This window comes from Anastrepha obliqua, chromosome 5 (genome assembly GCF_027943255.1).
Source record: "Anastrepha obliqua isolate idAnaObli1 chromosome 5, idAnaObli1_1.0, whole genome shotgun sequence".
Classification (NCBI taxonomy): Eukaryota; Metazoa; Arthropoda; class Insecta; order Diptera; family Tephritidae; genus Anastrepha; species Anastrepha obliqua.
In genome coordinates, this window is record NC_072896.1 from 82714778 (window position 1) to 82736525 (window position 21748).

Below are 21748 nucleotides of genomic sequence, written 5' to 3' on the forward strand. Positions count from 1 at the left end.
ATTTTGCAATGCAGAATTTTGACAATACATAATTTTGATTTACAAAATTTAAAATTACAGTGTTCCGCAATACAGAATTTTAACATTACAGAATTTTGCATTACAGATTTTTGAATACAGAATATTAAATACAGAATTTTAAATACAGAATTTTGAACCAAAATCATATTGTACCCAACCCGTCAAAAATGTGAGGCTCGACTCCTTCTGATCGTAGTTTTAACAGGCCAGCTGCCACTTCTGCCATTACAGCAGCGACAGGAGAGGCACGTTTTGTTAAACACATTCGTACTTTTATGCTGGCCTACATTAAGAAGCGGGTAGCTGGTCGCATTCTGCATATATTTGCGGCTGTAGATGAGGATTCTTTAGCCGAGAAGGATAAGACCTCCATCACTTAGGCAAAGTCCATCAATTTTACGGTAGAGCTTCCAAAGCCATGAGGTACGGTGCACTAGACAGGGCTAGTTTACTGGGGTGGCAGCCCTTGGTCGGGCTGGTCCAAGGCCATCTTATAGCTCTGTGGTCAAAGATAGCGACAAGATGTTAGCTGCCGTGTATAGGGCAAGGAAGGACTGTGGTGTTTCTAAAGATCATTGGAGGTGGATTAAGATTACTTTGGCCAACATTCTCTTCGGCGTTCTGGAGCATCCTGACACTCCTCCGTTCTGTCGTGGCGCGGACTGGACTGGTGACGCAGCCTTAATCAAATTGTTGTTGTTGTTGTAGCAACATAAACATTTCCCATACCTACATACGGGGAATGCTGCTGGAGGGGCAGTCCTTGGCCGGATATAAATCCGGTACGTTTCGGTAACGTAGAACCGACTGTCGAGGAAACGTGATCAAATTAGTCGTATGTGACGGCGAAAGATTCTCCAAATTATACATGGTGTAGTTTATCCTGGCGCAAAAGGTTAGGCTGATTTTGTAAGCATCCCGTCTCAGCCATGAGCCCGCGCAACCCAGCCGATGAAGCATTTATCTTGCAACCCGAACCTTCTTACGACTAATTGGAAGATATGGAAGGTTGAGGAAGCAGAAGGCGCTTTTAGGTAGGTGATGGTGAGAACCGAATTTATATCCGGTCAAGGACTGTCACTAAGATGGCATTTACTTTATCATTTTTCATAAGTTTAAGCAACTAAAAACCATTATTTTTGAATATTTGATGCATATATGTATATATAATATATTAAAAAAATGAATATATGACATACAAAAAACGGTAAAAAGAAAAAACAATAATTATGATTCTGCATACTAAACCAACACAATAAAATAAAGCAAGGTTTTTCAGTACAAAAAAAAAACACAAAAAAAGGAAAAAATTCTCGAGCATTCTTAAGCGCCAAATACAGCAGCTAAATCCAAGACATTTTTCGTGGTTGGTGAACAAGCCTGCCGCACTGACATCTCCCAAGTATCCAGTAAGTGGGACAACGAATACAATTTCGGCAACTTGGCAATGCGTGCCTTCAGTGCCTCCTGCACTGCTTTCAAAAATGGAGTAGTACCATATTCATGTTGAGCCAAAGCGCAAGAAGGCGACACAGCAGGATATTCCTCTGAAAAGAATTAAAACAAAATATTTAAACAAGGCCGTATATGAAAAATATTTTTGGATTACTATGAAATAAAAAAAAAAAAAACAAATACGAACCTGGAATAGTAACAGTGATCGGTGGAACACATGGCAAGCGTTTGTCATCGAGACAGCATATCACTTTAATCGATTTCGGGTTGTTTTGAGCGGTACTATCGAGCGTCAGTTTAAATTTCTGATCTAATCGTGCTATTTCGCCCTGCAGTATGTGAGGTATCTCGCACTCGTACTGAGACGATTTCTCAGCCAAGCGCTGTATTTTCGGTGGTGCAGGCGCACTAATCGATATAAATTTAAATTCTTTAATATTTATTACACAATTGAACTTTTTTCTTTTAAATAATTACCATATATCAGTTCCGAAAAGTAACTCCAAACTAGGACGATAAGTGCGATAAAGCGTATGATTGGCAATGGGACTTTGAAGCGTTGTATTTACGACTTCCATTAGTGGGTTGGATGATTTCTGCAGTAGGTCAACAGAATTTATGTTACTAATCTTTCAAGTAGCGTGTAAAAATGTTTAAATACTACTTACGCCAAATTGCTGTCCTGTGAAGTTGACGATGTCCAATTTTTCCAACGCCTTCTCGCACTTCAATAAGGTTTCTAGTGGTACACGCTGATTTGGATTACTCAAAATCTCAAATAGTTTGCTCATTTTTGTGAATTTTTCGGTATCTAAGAGTAGATATAAAATAAAATTTTTACAAAAGCGTGTTCAGTGTTATTTTTTGCTGCTTAAATTACTCGCTCCATCAGTCCCGATTTTTGCCATCATGCGTTTTAGCGGTTCTATGTACTTTGTTAGCTGTTTGTATTTTTCACGATATAAGTGATCTTCCTGCGGATTAAATGGACTGTTGCTTGCCACCTGACCGGGTGTATTCAGCGGCGCGCTAGGCGATTGGCGCATTTGCCGCTGGGTGTTCTGCATTAGGTTTGACATTTGTGGACTTGATGTTGGCACTAGTGCTGGACTTGGAATCATCTGCGCATTGGACATTTGGGGTTGTTGTTGCTGTTGCTGCTGATTTTGTGCCGTTTGCTGCTGTTGTTGTTGTTGCTGCTGCTGCTGTTGCAATTGCTGTTGTGCAGCGGCCATTCCAGCAGGCGAGGGCACAGTGCTCGGGGAAGGACTTTGTCGCAAGAACTGTTGCTGTTGGCCCGGAACACCACGATTCACCTGAAACATCTGTCCACTTTGCCCCATAGGAATGTTTGCTTTCTGTTGCATATTTGGAGCCATGCCAATCATTTGGCCCATGCCACCTATACAAAAGAATGTAAAATTAAAATTAAATGACAGATTTTGTTATAAATTAGATTAGTAGAATTTGTTACCTTGCTGTCCAGCATTTTGCGGCATGCCACCACCTTGCTGACCTTGCGGTCCGCCCACTACAGTACCCGCATGCATTGGGCCACCTTGATTCTGTTGCATATTGGGTGCCATGCCTTGCATGCCTTGTGGCCCGGCATTAGGACCCATGGGACCGGTCGCGTTCAAACGCGCGTTCATCATTTGATTTAACTGCTGATGGTTCATGCCCATTTGCTGAACGAATAGAAATATATGAATGCAAAATACATATGTATGAACTATCATCTATACATACAGCCATTTGTTGTTGTCCCATTTGTTGCATCTGCTGCACATTCATTGCATTTACATTCATAGGTCCGCCTTGCATCTGTCCTGGGCCCAGCTGGATTTGCTGGGTTCCGCCACCAGGTCCACCCGGACCGCCAGGCCCACCGCTGCCCATTTGATTCATTTGGCTCGGCATTCCACCCATTTGCTGGGCATTGCCAACCATATGCGGCTGCTGTCCTCCACCTGTATTACCTATACCACCACCACCCCCAATAACATTCATTTGCATGCCACCACCCATATTGCCACCCATTTGCTGCATCATCTGTTGACTAGGACCAGCGCCCATTGGCATTTGACCACGTATGCCCTGCATTTGCTGCATCTGCTGTCCAGGCCGTTGTTGATTAAGAGTTTGCAGCAAGTTGGATGCCGCAACAGGACCACCCGGACCCATTTGGTTGGGATTGGGACCGCCGGCCATTTGAGCATTGCGATTACCTTGACTGGCGAGTGTTTGGAGCGCATTTAACGGATCTGGCATCATACCCTGCTGGTTCATTTCGGAATTCTGTTGGGGCGGCGCTTGCGCCGGCTTTCCTGCGTAGCCAATTGTTTTAAAATTGAACAAATTAGGCAAAAATCACTTAACACGGGAGGTGTGTAAGTGTGAGCTCAAGTGTATTGTGTGTTATGAAACTTAGTAAAAATACTCACTTTGTGCTAAATCTTGAAAATGCATAAACAGCTTCGCCACCAATCCCATATACTCTTCTTTGCCGCGTGATTTCTTAAAAATATGATTCTCCATAACGCCAGCATTCTTCGTAGGATCCGTCGTTTGTAGTGCTTGATTTCTATGAAAACAATTATCATTAATAATAATTTTTACCTTGGTTGTAAATAACTCTGTTTACATTTTCGCTATCATAGTTTGGCGAAACTTTTGCGAGGGCCATTCATCCGCCATTTTAAAGCAATTAAATAAGTCTCACACTTTTTTAACAACTTTCACAATCAATGCAGAGAAAAATAATACCAGAAATAGGCTCACAAAAACGAAGCGAAAAGCTAGAAGCAGTTAGCTGATTTCTGTGTCGGTTTTGTTCGGCTGTGGAATATTTGAACAAATACCCCGGAATAGCACAACTTGATTTTCTCACACCGGAAAGATTAAACGAATATTAGGATTTCACTTATAAATTGTTTACGAAATAAGCAAATAATTGAAGTGAAGAAAACCCAAGGATGGTAGTACTCAATTCGCCTTGAGAAAACCGAACAAGCGAATATTAAAAAATACCACCATGCAATTGAGAGATTTCTGAAGCAACGATGATGCCAGACTTTTTCTTTGATGCCATAGTTATAACAGTTTTATAATACGTTAAAAACCATTTCAAATTTGTCTTGGTGACAGTTTCAATTTACTACCACTAATCATATACTTATACAACTTAAAAGAACAATTCAAAATAAATACCTTTAGGACAGTATATATTAGGAATAAGAAGAATAACACAATATAGTGTTAAGAATTGTAAATACTGATAAATAATAATGCTGCAGTTTCTACCGACTCCGATCGGAAGATATTTTTTTATGAGGAGCTTTTTCATGCCAGAAATACACTCGGAGGTTTGCCATTGCCTGCCGAGGGGCGACCGCTATTGGAACAAACTTCTTCTTCATCTGGTGTTTCACCGAGGTTCGAACCTACATACGTTCTCTCTGAATTCCGAATAGTAGTCACGCACCAATCCATTCGGTTACGACGGCCGCCGTATTTTTAGTATCTACAAAGTATTTATATATGTATACATATATAGAAATATGTGCTGCGGTAGACTTACGTTCAAGTATACTTATGTGTGTTTATGTGTATATAAATATACATACATTCGTAGCCTATTACACCTCACACATTTTTCAGTTATTTATTAAATAGGTATTCTAAAATTTTACTTTCACTTCAGCGCATTTCATTACTACTGCACAAATTTATTTCAAAGACGCGCAAAGTTATGTTTAAATTTTGTTATAATATTCTGCTTAAATCGTCGAATGTTCAGTTAGGGGGATACTTAGTATTTACTAATACCCAATCTTTAGAAAATGTAAGTGAAAGTTTTATTTTTTTTAATATTTTTCAAACATTTGCAAATAGCAAATTATCGCTGTTAAGTAAATTTCACAACATACTCAACGTCAACGTAAGAATTTTGATTATGAAGAATTTACATAAAGAAAAAAACTGCCACAATATATGTTAAAAATAGTTAATCTTTGAAATAAGAACTTTAATTTTTTTTTTTTTTTGTAATAGCGTTTAATAACACATGACAACTCTACTACAAATTCTACAATTCTAACTACTTCAAGCAAGAACCTTTCGATCATTATTGTACTTGTAACAATAAAAAACTCGGCATTGCAAAAAAAACTTTTTTTGACAGTACTCGCGTTAACTTGCACATACGTACGTAACACCCGAAGGTTAAATGAATAACCCATAAAACTAAGTACCCGGTTTTATGTTGTTACGAAACTAGCACGTCTGTACCGGTAACAGCTGATTTTGAATCTTCGAAAGTAAGAGGGAGCAGCAACAGAACAATTACAATTTCGTTCATCTCTTTTGGCAGTATTTTATAATAATAAAAAAAAAAATCTAACAAAAGAATACAGAAAGTTGCAACGTGAAGGAATTGTCAGAAAAGTTGTCGTTGAGGTTGTTGTAGTTGCTGGTGTATTAATTTGACAATACGTAAATATAAGTAAACTAACTTGCGAAAAATGATGGTAAGGCAATTACTACTCCGTAATTATAATGTTTAAGATTCGAACGCATTAAGTGGCTAAACTTTGAGTGAAATCGCTGAATTACTTGCTGATTTCAATTTGATTCTCCACATTTTCTGATATCAGTGAATTGCATGAGTCAAAGCCAATAGACGGCACAGTTCCTCCCTTTTTTCACGCTCGTTTTGCCTATCGATATTTATCAGTTCTTTTTGACTTTGAGTTGTACAATAAATGTAAATAAAAATAGGCGTCAATGCCACAATAATAACGGAAGTTAGCGAAAGCTCTCAGCAAATTTGTGAATATTCACTTAGTTTAAAAAAATTATTCTTACTCTACACCGCTCACAGGACGGCACGGACGACACAACTGCAATTGAAAATATGCGAAAAAGTATATCTGCTCCTTTGGGTGTCGAGACGCCGACTACAGCCAGCAATCTCACAACAATGGAGATAGCTTCTCCTACGCTGCATCGAGAAAGTGACGGTGCTAATCCGTTAACAACTAGCACAAATAACGGCAGTGGTACAGCCACCTCTGAATCATCTTCATCAGCAATTACTCCTGCTGCTTTAGCGGAAAACACGCTGCATGTCGAAATTTCCGACGCATTAAGTGAAAAAGACAAGGTTAAATTCACAGTGCATACGCGTACCACTCTGCCCGGCTTTGCTAAACAAGATAATAATGTAGTACGTCAACATGAAGAATTCGTTTGGCTGCACGATCGCTTCGAAGAGAATGAAGAATATGCTGGCTATATTGTAAGTTCGTATAAATTAATAAGCTTTGAACTGCGTCTAATTTTGCTTGTCAGATACCACCATGTCCGCCACGCCCAGATTTTGATGCCTCTCGAGAAAAATTGCAGAGACTTGGTGAAGGCGAAGGCAATATGACGAAAGAAGAGTTTAAAAAAATGAAATCCGAACTCGAAGCGTAAGTTATATTTAAAATTAAAGCCGAAAATATGAAGTTATCTTCTAAAAAATATTATATATCTGTGTATTTATTTATACTTTAGTGAGTACTTGGCCACCTTCAAAAAAACCGTTGCTATGCATGAAGTTTTCTTACGCCGACTCGCAAATCACCCAGTATTTCGTTTGGATCAACATTTGAAAGTGTTTCTCGAATACGATCAGGATCTCTGCGCAAAGCCGCGTAAGAAAATGGCTATACTCGGTGGATTTGTTAAATCGTTGGGTAAGACCACAGACGAAATATTGATGAGCGCTACAGTGCGGGACGTAAACGACTTCTTCGAAAACGAACTACAATTCCTCATTGAATATCATGGGCATTTACGTGATGCTGCAGTGCGTACAGAGAAAATGACACAACGCCATAAAGAAGTGAGTGAATGTCATCAGAAAATCTCGAATGCGCTAATGCAACTGTCGACAGCAGAGAAGGGGAGCATGGAGACATTTTGTGCCAAATCTGCGGAAATATTTGAAAAGATTAAGGTAGTAACTATAGTTTTGCTGCTTAAGCATATTGCTTATAGCAACGTTGGAATCACCAAACGGATTTTATTTATTTTTTTTTTTTGGTTTCAGAATTTGGAAGCTCGCGTCGCTAGTGATCAGGACTTGAAGCTTGGTGATACACTGCGTTACTACCAGCGTGATAGCGATGCGGCCAAAGCACTTCTAATACGCCGCTTACGTTGCTTGGCAGCGTATGAAGCAGCCAATCGAAATTTAGAGAAAGCTCGTGCCAAAAACAAGGACGTACATGCTGTAAGAACTATTAACATTAAAATTCAACCAATTTTTTCTATTCATTGGTCTATTCAAATGCTATCGTATTGCAATTATGTTATAGTGTGCAAAATTTGTTTTAGTCGGCCTCACTGTTTAGCTGAATTTTTATATTCAGTATTTTATGTGCAGTACTTTTTTGTATTTATTCTTTCAACACTCACTGTTTCAAAATATACCGTTTTTGTACTAGTTAAACATTTTTAAATTAAAAATTTTCTATTCACACTTTTTAAAATGCAAACTATACAAAAACCAAACAAACTGCTTTCAACGAATTCATATGCAGCCTTTGGATGTTCAAGAGGTACTTGGTGTAATATTTGTTTACTCATATGTATGTAATTTATTCATAATTATCGTTTAACGTTTTTCTGTTGCACTATCATTCCCTATTACCCACACCGTCCACCAATCGAGCGCTTGAAATAGCACAAAAAGACCACAAAAATATTTACCAATGTCTTTTTCGTTGATATTAATAATTAACACTCAGCATGCAGTTTGAAAACGTCCAAATAATTTTGCTTTGCAAAAGCTTTCTGTAAATGAAACTGATACAATTTAAACATTTTTCTTTTTCAATGCTGTCAAAAATTAGGCTGAAACAGCGCAAGCAGAAGCATGTGAGAAATTCGAATCAATGTCCGCATGTGGAAAAGAGGAGTTGGTTGGATTTCGCAATCGCCGTGTAGCAGCCTTTAAGAAGGGGTAAAATATATATATGTACATGTGTGTAAGTCCAATACAAAAATTTACATTTTTTTCTAAAAGGTTGGTCGAGCTTGCTGAGCTGGAAATCAAGCATGCACGCACTCAATATGAATACCTTCGCCAATCGCTCTTGGCATTAAAAGAAATAGCCTGAACTACTGATTTGTAATTGCTACAATCTTCTCAACATCTACGTTCATTTTTACGTACATACATATATTCAATATATATTAATGCCACACTAATATCAATATTACATATATACAATATGAACACATAAATTATGTATACAGTTAAAGTATTTCTAAAAAATGTATTTATGAGCTCTAAGCATAAAATCCATATTGATTTTATACAACGACGCAACGTGAAAAAACAATCTTAAGATGCAACTATTCACAAAATTTCAAAATTTATTATATTGTAATCGAGGAGCATTCCAAACTGATTAGCTTATTTAATTTCAAATAAAAGTATTTACCTTATTGTGAATTTGGGCGTTTGTCGTATCATAAATTCAATGCTGACTAGGAAATAGCTTTTTTGAATCCGTTAGATATAAATTTGAAGAAATTGCAGTATTCATACTCCACACAAGTAGCATTTAAAGCCCAAGATTATACTTAAGGATGATAGTACCAGGTTTGCTGTTGTTGTTGTTGTTGTTGTTGTAGCAGCATAAACATACCAGAATGCTGCTGGAGTAACAGTCCTTGGCCGGATATAAATCCGAGTCATTTCGGTAACGTAGAACCGACTGTCGTGGAAACGGGTTAGGTTTGCTGGGATGCGGTACACTAGACAGGGCTAGTTTACTGGGGCGGCAGCCCTTGGTCGGGATAAACCCGAGTCATTCCGGTAACGTAGAACCGGCTGCCATGGGAATGTCAATGCTATGTTAGGTTTGCTCGTTAGGTATGGTGAAAAAAAAAAATTTCCGAGAAACTTTGAATTCTACGTCATTCGTTTTATGTTTCACAAAATTTAGCTTTAGCTTAGTGAGCGGAATAACGGTCTGCTAGGGGATACACATCTAAGATACTTTTCACCATGGAATATACTTAGTCTTCCCATAAATTCTATAACAAATTTTACAATGCATACGGCGAGAACAAATTCGCAGAAAAAGGTTCCGTTAGGTTTGCTTTTGTTCTACTCATAAATTATACTTTGTTTCGTGGTAAATTTCGCTTGTCAACAATGAAGTGGGGAGCTAAGAAAAAACGCATTACAGTGATTGCATTACGTAAGTGGGGTAAAAGTGCAAGTGAGAACTAAGAATTGCTGGAAACTTAATATTACGAGAATGTTTGTTTACCGCACGATCAATCGTTTTTTCCAAACGTCTGAAGTGACAGACAGAAAAAGAAGTGGTCGTCCTCCCGTGGTTCGAACCAGTGCAGCAATAAAAGCTGTTTAAAAAAGAATTGACAGAAATCCCCTTAGAAAGCAGAAAATCATGTCCAGGGAAATGAATGTATCGACCAGATCCATATCAAGACTAATTAGGGATGATGTCTACAGGAAAGCTTTCCGTCACTCAACTGGTCATCTTTTGACAAAGCGCTTGAAGGAAATTAGACTCGACAGATACAAGCAGCTTCTTCGGTGGCACGCGGTCTACGGCCATGAAAGTATTCCTTTCGCAGAAGAGAAAATTTTCACTGTTGATAAAGTTTTTAATAAGCAAAACAACAAAATCTATGCTAAATCTTCTTAAGACGGAAAAAATTTTGTTCCAAGGGTTCAGCGTGGCCACCATCCAGCCTCCGTAATCGTTTGATGAAATGGGGAAGGTGTTACATCTCTTCATTTCTGCGAAAAAGTGATTAAGACCGGGACAAAAGTGTACCAGGACGATGTCTTAGAAGGCGTGGGGAATCAGCTGAGCAGTGCTCTCTTCAATGGAGAGCGTTGGATCTTCCAGCAGGATTCTCTTCAACCCATAAAGCATAAATCACTCAGCAGTGGCTAAAAAACAATAATCCTGGGTTCATAGCCGCAGCAGATTGGCCGTTTAGAAGTCCAGATCTGAATCCATTGGACTACAGTTTGTGGTCAGAATTGGAGAACACGGCCTGTCGAAGACCTCACAGAAATTTGGGGAGTCTCAAACAATCTTTGGTTCGAGCAGCGACGTCAATATCCATGGAAACCCTGCGTCCTGCAATAGCTGAATGGCCTAAACGTCTGAAGGCTGTAAAAGCAAATGGTGACTATTTCGAATGAAAATTAAATTTTTTTTTATATTCACATAATTAAACAAAATTAACTTCATTAAAAAAGAATAATATAATAGAATAATAAAATAACAGAACTTATGGCAGCGCTAAGTACACATGGTATGTCGATTGTTGTTGTTGTATTACTAGTTAACTTTGCTATCTTTGCTTTGGTATGTCCCCTCGGCAAGTAATGGCAAACCTCCGAGTGTATTTCTGGCATGAAAAAGCTCCTCATAAAAACCCATCCACTGTTCGGAGTCGGCTTGAAACTGTAGGTCCCTCCATTTGTGGAACAACATCCCAAATACAAGACGCCCGCCACAAAAAGGAGGAGGAGCTCGGTCAAACAACAAAGAGAAGTGTACGAGCCAATTATTTATTTATGTCCATACCTACGATAATACTCTCGCTACCTTAGCAACTTTCATCAATAAATGTACATACATACAGTGCCTTACAAGAGTATTCGACAATATTTTTTCTCGGTAATAAAATATCAGAAACTGCTTTCACTTTTTATTTATTGATAAAAAAAAGTGATTCAGTCATTTCATTGTGGTCTAAGCATTTATTTAACCCACCGTTGGGCATGCGAGTCTGACCAGGCTGGCTTTTTCGACTTTGGACGCGAATTTAACTTATTTATATTATAGCCAACCTGAGCGATGACGCTGAACACACGTTTTTTAGTTGTGACAGATGGCTCGCGGAAAGAAGTGCTCTGAAGGAGCAGATTAGCGACATCGCACCGAGCAACATAATCAGCAAAATCCTCAAACCCGAGGACAGCTGAAACGCGGTTAAGAAATACATCGAGAAATTACTACGGAATAAAAAAGATTGACCTCGACACAGTACAACAAAGCGAAGCCGCACAGATAGAGACACAAAAAGACGAGCCTGTAGCATGGAAACTGACTACAAATATGGTGGACCCAGATGTGGGTGAATAGAATTGGTTCCGAAGTAATATAGAAAGCAGTTCCGAGAAGGGGGCCTCCCCAGAAGGAGAGGAGGGATCGTTTTAGTGGCCACAGCACACGATGTAGTAGACGACGGTCGCTGTAAGTAAAGAAGTGGTCGTCCTCGCGAGGTTCGAACCAGTACAGCCATAAAAGCCGTTCAAGAAGGAGTTGACAGAAATCCCCTTAGAAAGCTGAAAATCATGTCCGGGGGAATGGTCAGATGGTCTGTTTTATCAGTAATAAATTGGATCCCCCCACCATTACATTCCCACAACCGTGCTTAACCGACAAATAGCATTGTTACAGTGCCTTTCGAAATTCACTTTTCGCCAAACTTTATTACCACAATCAATCTGGACGTTCCCACGACAGTCGCTTGTACGTAACCGGAACAACCCGGATTTATATCCGGCCAAGGACTGTCACTCCAGCCGCATTCTCCGTATATGTATGTATGCTACAACAAAAACCACAATCTGGCCCAAAAATGTTAAATTGAGTCTCATCAGTAAATATTACCTTTGTCTCGCTGATGCACTTTTTTGGGAATTTTAAACACTTTTTTCGATTTCTTCCACTTCTAAGCGGCTTAGTGCGTGGAGTTCGCCCATTATATCCCGCAGCTCCCAGCTGCTCTAAGAATTATTCGCACAGTTTCATTAGTAACGTTTATGCTGCTAATCTCAGCGCGATGCCTACTAATTTTTGAGACAGAAGTGACTTGATTTCTCTAAGAATAACTGGCTTATTGCGGAACTTCAACTTCAGGCCTTCCTAATCGCGCAGTGAAATGATTATTTTAAATGTGCCTTTACAAATCCTATTACGAGATAAAATTTCGAATAGTTATGCGATGTGTATCCAAGTCAGTTGATGTTTACAGCGGTTTAGGTTAGGTAAGGTTTGGCAGCCGCATTGCACATAGGAACAGCGATGCTACTTAGACCTCGAAATGGTTCCGTTGTGAGCCACAAGGGCTGGGCTACATTCCCCATTCCAGATTGAATCTTCTTGAGCTTTGGACAAAGCGTAAAGGTTTGTGGACACCTAAAGTGTGTAGACTATTTATATTCATTAAGAAGTAGGATCTTAAATATTCGTATGTTCCTGCTTCTGACTAGGCATGTTGTAAAAGGTGCTGAATTGTTTCCAACTCCTCCCTACAGCTACAACAGAAATCATGCATGTCAACGCCTAATCTTCTTGCGTGATTTCCTGTGGGACAATGTCCTGTGAGAGCCCCTACTAAGGTCCTAATTTGAAGTCTACTAAATTTTAAATATTCTTGGATAGACGTAAATTTAGCCTTGGTCATGTTTGCCTAGCAATTTCACAGGTAACTAATCCATTTTTGCTTTACAGAATTGATTAGTACGTCCATAGCAAGAAGCTTACAAGGTTTACACTTATAATTTTTTAAGGGGTTAGGGGTAGTCAGAGGCCCGAAAAAATGATGATTTTCACGAATTTTTTTTGCTACTTAATTAATTTATTTAACAAAAATAAAAACATAGCATAAAAACATCATGTTTTAACTTGACTTCACCAAAATTTCAAAAAAAAAAATTAATAATTGCAAAAGTTATCGCTGTTTGTGTGAAGCCCGTTTCTCCAGAAGTCCCTTGCGGTGAACATCACAAGTCCTTGCAGATTCATCTAAAACCAATCGGACAAGAAAAATTAGTTTTATTAATAGATAATCTTGTGCCTGATCGAAGCTTTTTTTTTTTTCAAAATGAACAAAATGGCGACCTCAGAAAATTTTTTCCAGATTTTAGAAAAAAAACCAACAGTTAATTGTTAAAAAAAATCGAAATTTTTGAAAAAAAAAAATCCTTCGATCAGGCACAAGTTTTTTATGTTTTTCAAAAGCTGTATAAATTTTATTGAAATCTACGTAGCGGTTTTTAAGTTACAGTGTTCACCAGTTTGAAAAACATAGTTTTGAGAAAAACGCATTTAAAGTTTTGCTATCGGCTCCGGAGCGGCCGAGCGCCCTTTGTTAATTGTTGAATAACTTGAAAAGTATTTGTCGGATTCACTTCAAATTTTTACACAATATTTTTAAAACATTATACTTTAAGAAAATGCAAAAAAAAAAATCGATTTTTTGAAAATTCTGACTACCCCTAACCCCTTAAGTGCTGAATTATTTCTTTCAAGAGAAAGCTAAATTGTTTATCTGTATTAAAAAATTTGTTTTTGAATGTGAAGCCGAGTTAAACAAATTTTTTGGGTTTTCTATTAGGAAAATTATATTTCCGCATACTTTTGTGAGGCACTGTATGCATGCGAAGTGAAATATTTAATTTCTATTTGCCATCACCAGACAGGAAAAAACACAAAATTTGTTTTTGTTTTTAATTCTATTTCGTATAATTTTTGTTATTTGTGTAACTGTGCAAGAACAAGGAACTGAAACGTTTTGAATATGAATGCCTTCGGATTCATCGATTATAAAAAGCCAAGTGATGAGTGCAAAGACGATATGCGCACCTCAACCTATAGGAGTCACGTTTACATGACTGACACAATGATGGGCAAAGATATGCATGCGAAATTCAAGGAATCGAAAGCCTATAGAGTTGATCCAACTCTAGAGAAACTGCGCACCAGCGATTACAAGGCCAACTACACATGGAAAGTAAGTACCTAATTCATATGTCTATTCCTTTATTTATGTGCTCCTTTTATTTATACATTTCAATATGGCACATAAACTTGTTAATTCACAGTACGATGACCCGAATAAAAAAATAAATCCTTCACTTGGCCCAAAAGTGCAATTGATGAAAAACTTTGAAGATCGCCGTTTACGTTTCATAAGTCGTCCAATGCGTCCAGCCAGTAGCGTGATGCAACAGGACTTCCTTTGGAAACCTCAATCAGCTGTGGATCCACCAACCCCCATACCCCTACCTGCTGCCGTCGCCGTTTCACGTACAGTCATCAATCGTGCCAAACCGGGTTGTGCGAAATTGCTCGACCCAGCAGCGACAACTTCACGTCTGGCCTTTGTCCATTACACACCCGATGATTTGAAGAATAGTGTGGCACGAAATGACAACATAACATTCTGGAATTGGAGTGACAAAAGAGCTCCCACCAAGCGGGTCTTTCTCGATCGCGACGATACTATGTGCAATGAGAAGCCGGCCACTGAATGCCCGAAGCGGCATTGTGAATTTCCGAGCTTAGTAAAGCGCGTGCCTAACTCCGGTATGACAACCGAAGTGCGTGCCAACTTTATAGAGCCCATTAAACGTGCCATAGACTTCAACACGGCGCACATACACAATCGTTTGACGCACGATCCTGTAACTCCATCACCCAAAGACACTGAATATAAGTTATATGGTTCCGGTGAGCGAACGCAGAAGTACGTCTGAGGGTGCAAGACATTAAAAAAGGAAATCTAAATTAGTGCTAACCTCATAAGTTTTTTTGAATAAATTACCATGTTTTGGAAATTTGTAAACAAATGCAAATTATTTGGTTTTGGCTGGACTAGTACAGGATCCGGCATTCGAAGTGTAACCATTTAACAAGGCCATACATTTAGTTTGGAAAATTACTTTTATTCAATTCAAAGTAAAAAATGTGTGAAAATAATACAAAATTAAGAATCAATTCACTTTTGCTCGATATGCCCACCTTTTGCCTTGACTAAGGCCTTGAGATGGTCCAGAAACGAATCGCAAGCTGACCGAATGTGTCTTGCAAGTCGAGACGGGTGAATCTTTTAGTTCGGAACTTGCTCTCCAAAATAGCCCAAAGAGAATAATACATCGGGTTTGCCTCTGATACATTTTAGAGCCATCGTATGGACGTTATGAAGTTCGGAACGCTGTTTTTTAGCCATTCCTGGTTCACTCGAGCTTTGTGAGATGGTGGCGAGTCCTGTTGAAATGTCCATGATCTGCCATCGAAATATTTGTCTGCCCACGATTTCGAAGCAACCTCCAGAATACTTTCCTGATAATATTTCGCATTAACTTTGACACCAGGCTCGATGAAAATAATTGGAGAGCGCCCATCTGCGGTTACAGCGGCCCAAACCATTATCTGTGGCGGGTGCTGTCTCCTAGTGGCCAATCAATGAATCGAATTCTCGTATGAACGGTTGGTCAAATAAACTCTATCGTTTTGGGAATTTACGAATTGCTCAATTTGAAGAATTTTCTCGTTAGAAAACCCAATGTTCGGAAATTGACCGCTTTCGGCCAAGCGAACCAACTCCTTCGCTCGCTCAAGTCTGACTTGTTGCTGCTTTGGTGTGAAATCATGCGCCTTTTGGTTCTTGTAAGGCTTGACTTTGAGATCATTTTTCAGTATGCGGCGGATGCTACGGTCAGATATTTTCAGTTTTTTCGTCATTTGATTGGCACATCGTCGGGGATTTCGCGCTCAAGTCGCTTCTTCTCTCTTTGAACCATTTCACGTGACGTTGCACTCTTTTGATGACCAGCTCCATAATTAATACAATAACATAACTCATAACTCGCGCTTGTAAACCATATATGTATAAACCGCCAACTAACAGTCTATTGATGCCCGTGCAATAGCTGCGCGAGCGGCCTGAAGTTGGTTACACTTCGAGTGCCGGACCTTGTATTTATACATACATATATACCAAAATTCTCGAAATGATGGGAGGAGTCGATTTGGCCATGTCCGCTTGTCTGCTGAGGCGATTACTTGAGCAAAAAATAAAATATTCCAATTACTCCTTATTCACGGTAGTTTAGCCTTAAAAATGGACGAAATCGGCCAACAACCACCCACATCCATCTCTCATCTGACGGTAGTTTCAAAAGCGAAAACGAGGGTATTAGTGAAGCAAAATTTCTTAAATTTGGTGCAAGGAATAAACCAAAGGAAAAATTGTACGACGGAAGAAAATTTTGGAAAATGAGATAAGCCACACCCACTTTTAGGTGAATTCGTGTACGAGTATCTAGAAAACGACTTAACCAAACTTGCGACATACATAAATATTTTATAATTTAAATATTTTACGCTTTTTATGTGTTAAAACAAAATATTTCCGTTCGTAGCTCTGATGTTACGAGCCATTACTCTCATTGCCAATGAATTTGTTTGATTCCAAAAATTAACAGACAACCTAAATAAAAATTTAATCAAATGTGCACAGGTAATTTAATTCGGTCCGGCCCGAATTTAGCCTTCCTTACTTGTTGTCTCTATTTGCCTTGTTGTCTTTATTAACCAAATTGCAGCAACAGCTAACTACAGGTATGAGAGAAGTAGCAGGAACGTTAATGTTCTCTGGAAGTAGGAATTCTCTAGTAGGAAGATAGAGTTAAGTAACGGTAATTTGTTATGCCTTTGGTAGTTTCCTAAAACCGCGAACGTAATGCAAAAACGTTATTTGTTTACATTATTTGTATACATACATCTGTACATATTAACAGTCACAGGTGCTTCATATAAAGTAATAAGAAATTTTAAATCAAGATAATTGTCAAATAAAGATATTCATGTATGTAATTATTTTTTGAAATTCGTTATATGTAAGGACAAAATTTATAAGCATTTGGGCTTATTATTATTATTACTATAATTGGCGCGTACACCCTTTTTGGATGTTTGGCCGAGCTCCTCCTCCTATTTGTGGTGTGCGTCTTGATGTTGTTCCACATTTCTCATTTGACCTTATACAACTAAATATTTTGTTAGTGTAATAAAGATGGTTATGAAATTAAGTTAAATTCATTAAATTTGAACTGATTGCCAATTGGAAGCGTTCCCAGAAATCCAGCAATAAAGAGCTCTAAAAAGTTTTACTAAAATTTATTATTAAGTGAGTGCAAAGATATTTTTCATACCGTTAAAATTCACGGATTTTAGAAATTAAAATACAAATAATTTTTATTGATTGAATTAAATTCAAACTCGTAAAAAATTTTATTGGCATTTTCCTGCATCTTCTTCCACGTTGCCAAAGATTAATTTATGGCTTCAACAAACGTAAAACAAGTGTATGGAAGTCGTTATTTCAAAAGACAAATCTAGTAAATGCAGCCACGTCAAGACATCCAAATAATTATTTTATTGGTCATTCCAACCTATCGTAAATATAGAATAAATAAAATTCTTTATTGTTACGTAGAAGAGTCACTTGCACTTGAGTACGTGCTTACATACATGCATACATATGCATATGCCCAATAATTATATGAATCTGAGTGTTTTTGACGGGGGGCTCATAACTAATCGTTGTTATTGAAGTATGAATATTAACATAAGTATATACATACTTATGCGTGAACTTGCATACCATTTTAAAAATTTATTAGCTTTTGCAGGTACTCAATTTGCAATGCTTATCGCAAAGATAAAACACATTGCATTTGAGTTAATATGGATTACCTAATAATCTTGAAATATATGCATATCACGTATGCTATATCTATATATATAAAAATGAAATGATGTTCGTTTGTACGCATTTTTTTGGGCCGATACGAGGCCAATTTTATTCGTTCTTTTTTCATTGTATAGGGATCCACTAGGGGAAGGTTTTTAGCAAAAAAAAATTTCTTTTAAATATTTTCTGCATATAAAAAAAGAAAAAATCAAAATATTGTACAAAACAAAACTTGCTCGATTCTTAGATTAAAGTAAGTTTCGAATCGACATTCATTTTATGTGTACAACTTTTTTTGAATTTTTCGTTATTGTATACAGAAATTTCAAATGATTCGAATGAAAATTTTTTTTTTTTTTATTTCTTCCATAAAATATTACACCTGTCGTTAGACAATAAGTAATTTGATTTACAAAAAGATGGAATGAGAGTGATATTGAAGGGCCAATGCCCCCAAGCTCATTTAGAAGAAATATATACATATTATTTAAAAACAAGTGGTTAACAAACAATGACATATACGATTAGTTGACAATTGATTACAAGGATTTTGCAAGATCTGTTGGTGTTTGACGGTTAAGCCGACTTTGGGTAGATTTTTCTTTATTTGGTAGTCTTCTCATCATAGGATTTGTATGCCTTAACAGTCTATTTATGTGTCTTCTGCTAGCGCTTTGTATTGTTTCATCAATAGTATCGATGTCAAGGTCGCGATGAATATCTGCGTTAGGTATGTACCAAGGTGCATTAGTTAAGGTCCTAAGTATTTATGAAAATAACGTTTCAATTCAATTGAGCAATGCTTTCTTTGACCAATTCTATATGGAAATGAATGCGTTTGCAAACGATGTTTTCGGCTATGAACAAATGTTGGAATCGAATGAAAAAGGAAAGAAACGCGAAATGATAAAAAAAATTCTTGGAAAATTTAAAATGAATGGTGCTTCATTGGAAAAATTCAAAGGTAATAAGAACATACACAAGATAAAGTTAGAATTCGAATTTTTAGATGTATTTTGTTTATTTCTCATTTTTTCAGAAGTACACCACACAACAACTCATTCCAACTCTGATTTTGAAATCCTGTTGGAATTGGTGATGGTCAATGGAAATTTGCGTGTATCAGACCCTGCATATTATTTACCATATCAACTTTTTATGGAACATATGGACCAAATGAACACAAAAAAATAATTTAGTTTTGTTTTGATTTTTTGCAACATTTTGGTTTTCAGTTAATACAATAAAAACAATACTATTTTTTCGTGAACACAAAATTCTAAATTTATTACGTTGTTTGTTTAGAATTTTTTTAGAAAAAAAGTAAATTTTTTGGTTTTGAGGAAATTTGTTTATTGTTGCTATTTGTGAAAGCGTGGATATTTGTAAGTATTTGACTATAATCCTAAAAGTTAATGGAATACCACTATGACACATAGAAAACATTTTTTCAAAGGGGTGTTTTTCGAAAATTATAAAAAAAATTGTTTTCAAAAATTTTGAAGAAATAAAGTAAAATAAAAAAATTTCGAAAGCACGAAATTTTTTCAAAACCAAATTTTCCTCAAAAAGATAAAAGAAATTTCTTCGAAGAGGTGTTTTTCTTAAATTACAAAAAAAAAATTTCAAAAATTTTAAACAAATAAAATAAAATAAAACTTTTTCAAGGGTATGAAAATTTTTCAAAACAAAATTTTCTGAAAACCAAACAAAATTAAAAAAAAATGGTGTTTTCAAAGCATTTCATATTCCACTATTAATAGAGAATACATTTTTTCGAGGGGGTGTTTTTCAAAGCGGAAAAAAATCTTTTTTAACAAATCAATTTAAACTTTTACAAAAGTATGACATTTTTTCAAAAACGTTAAATTAAAAAAAAATATAATAGTTTTTTCAAAATATTTAATTTTCAGCAATTAACTGAGAAGAAATTTGTTAGAGCGAAGTGTTTTTCAAAACTTCAAAAACACTTTTTAACCAAAAAAAATAAACCTTTTTTCAAAAACAACAGGAATGATAACATTGCCTAACAATTTCTGCACTTTTGCACAGTCTAAAGAGGCATTGATACAGAGTGTATTTCCAAACATAGTTCAACATTACAAAAACCATGATTGACTCAGCGAAAGAGCAATTTTAGCTGGGAAAAATAAAAACGTCAATGATATAAATTCAGCTATTTTAGATCAAATACCTGGTGACATAGTTGCATATAAGTAAGTCAATGGACACTATTACTGATCAAGATGAGGTTGTAAATTATCCAGCTGAATTCTTAAACTCACTCGATTTGCCAGGCTTACCACCTCATAATTTACGATTAATAATTGGAGCACCGATTATTATGCTGCGCAATAGTAATGTGCCCCGACTTTTCAACGGTACCAGACTCGCTGTGAAGAAGCTAATGGGTAACGTTATCGAAGCAACAATTTTGAAAGGGAAGTACAAAGGAGAAGACATTTTGATACCCTGAATTCCACTGATTCCGACGGATTTACCATTCGATTTCAAACGTTTGCAGTTCCCTATTCGCCTTGCCTTCGCTATGACAATTAATAAGGAGCAAGGACAGTCTCTACAAATGTGCGGTATTAATTTAGAATACCCAATTTTTTCTCATGGACAATTGTATGTAGCTTGCTCACGAGTAGGCAAACCATCATCATTATTTATTTACGCGAAAGATAGAAAAACCAAAAGCGTTGTCTACCAAAAAGTGTTACAATAAAGTTCGTATGAAATCGTATCAAATCATTGAATTTATCGTCTAGCGAAGCGGGCGAGGGTACGCTAGTGTATGTATATATTTAAGGTTTTGTGCCCTGCCAGCAATTCGAAGAAAATGTTATTGCCTATCCCCACGATGTCACTCCTTTATCACTATTAGAAGTTAATAAGGGGGAAAACACAGTAAACTACTTTCAACGGGACTATACGTATTTTTAAAGCGGCCGCCGTAGGCGAATAGGTTGGTGCGTGACTACCATTTGGAAGTGCGTAAATTCGAATATTCGTGCATGAACATCAAATAATAGAAAAAGATTTTTCTAATAGTAGTCGCCCCTCACCAGGGAATGGCAAACCAACGAGTGTATTTCTGCTACGAAAAAAAAGGTTCTCATAAAAATTAGTTGCCGTTCGAAGTCGGCTTAAAACTTTAGGTACCTCCATTTGTGGAACAACATCAAGACGCACACCACAAATAGGAGAAGGAGATCGGCCAAACACCCAAAAAGGATGTCAGCGCTAATTATTTATTTATTTTTTATATTTTCAATGCTTCAGATATTCCTGTAAAGTTTTTCAGTTATTTAAAATGAAAACAAGTAAAGAAAGCTAAATTCGCGCGCATAGACAATGAATGTTATAGCTTTTAGCATCCGAGGGAGGAACGGAATTTTAGTCTTAAAGCAATTTAGAAATTTAGCATTTGAATAATAATTACTATGTCGCTCATAAATGAGGCAGGGGAAGCAAAATGTATACCAAGTTTGAGCGCGTTTTATTATGTTCTTATCGAGATACTCGTAAACACATTTACTTAATAATGGGCACCTCTCATTTTCCAAAATTGTAAACTCGTCGCATATGTTTTCCTTGGGTTTACTATTTGTGCCAACTTTAAGTAATTTTGCTTCGTTTGAACCCTTATTTTCGTTTTGGAAAATTACCG

At 37.1% G+C, this 21748-nt stretch overlaps 3 protein-coding genes across 4 annotated transcripts; 2 read left to right on the top strand and 1 right to left on the bottom strand.

Moving 5' to 3' along the window:
* Positions 1 to 1199: 1199 nt before the first annotated feature.
* LOC129248339 (mediator of RNA polymerase II transcription subunit 15) lies at positions 1200 to 4475 on the bottom strand. Its single transcript, XM_054887843.1, has 9 exons — positions 4121 to 4475; positions 3921 to 4060; positions 3226 to 3803; positions 2951 to 3164; positions 2357 to 2878; positions 2145 to 2287; positions 1954 to 2072; positions 1664 to 1884; positions 1200 to 1568 (listed from the first exon to the last, which is right to left on the bottom strand). The coding sequence occupies exons 1-9, from the start codon at positions 4171 to 4173 to the stop codon at positions 1345 to 1347; spliced, it is 2214 nt and encodes a 737-aa protein (XP_054743818.1). The 5' UTR covers positions 4174 to 4475; the 3' UTR covers positions 1200 to 1344.
* Positions 4476 to 5815: 1340 nt separating this feature from the next.
* Positions 5816 to 8983, top strand: LOC129248371 (sorting nexin-32). Of its 2 annotated transcripts, XM_054887895.1 has the most exons (8): positions 5816 to 6005; positions 6359 to 6775; positions 6829 to 6950; positions 7036 to 7480; positions 7574 to 7756; positions 8067 to 8084; positions 8379 to 8488; positions 8552 to 8983. In XM_054887895.1, the coding sequence occupies exons 1-8, from the start codon at positions 6000 to 6002 to the stop codon at positions 8643 to 8645; spliced, it is 1395 nt and encodes a 464-aa protein (XP_054743870.1). In that variant the 5' UTR covers positions 5816 to 5999; the 3' UTR covers positions 8646 to 8983. The 2 variants fall into 2 exon arrangements, with proteins under 2 accessions (XP_054743870.1, XP_054743871.1); XM_054887896.1 differs by lacking the exon at positions 8067 to 8084 and having other exon boundaries at positions 5817 to 6005.
* Positions 8984 to 13991: 5008 nt separating this feature from the next.
* LOC129247846 (uncharacterized) lies at positions 13992 to 15157 on the top strand. Its single transcript, XM_054887193.1, has 2 exons — positions 13992 to 14325; positions 14417 to 15157. Exons 1-2 carry the CDS (start codon positions 14113 to 14115, stop codon positions 15068 to 15070), a joined length of 867 nt encoding a protein of 288 aa, XP_054743168.1. The 5' UTR covers positions 13992 to 14112; the 3' UTR covers positions 15071 to 15157.
* Positions 15158 to 21748: the final 6591 nt, after the last annotated feature.

Coding starts and splice junctions, on each gene's coding strand:
- LOC129247846 (XM_054887193.1), top strand. CDS start 14,113: ATGAATGCCTTCGGATTCATCGATTATAAAAAGCCAAGTGATGAGTGC. Junction 14,326..14,416: donor AGGCCAACTACACATGGAAA/GTAAGTACCTAA, acceptor GTTAATTCACAG/TACGATGACCCGAATAAAAA.
- LOC129248371 (XM_054887895.1), top strand. Junction 6,776..6,828: donor AAGAATATGCTGGCTATATT/GTAAGTTCGTAT, acceptor TTTGCTTGTCAG/ATACCACCATGTCCGCCACG. Junction 7,481..7,573: donor AAATATTTGAAAAGATTAAG/GTAGTAACTATA, acceptor TTTTGGTTTCAG/AATTTGGAAGCTCGCGTCGC.
- LOC129248339 (XM_054887843.1), bottom strand. CDS start 4,173: ATGGCGGATGAATGGCCCTCGCAAAAGTTTCGCCAAACTATGATAGCG. Junction 2,073..2,144: donor TCACAGGACAGCAATTTGGC/GTAAGTAGTATT, acceptor GACCTACTGCAG/AAATCATCCAACCCACTAAT. Junction 1,885..1,953: donor CTTTTCGGAACTGATATATG/GTAATTATTTAA, acceptor TATATCGATTAG/TGCGCCTGCACCACCGAAAA.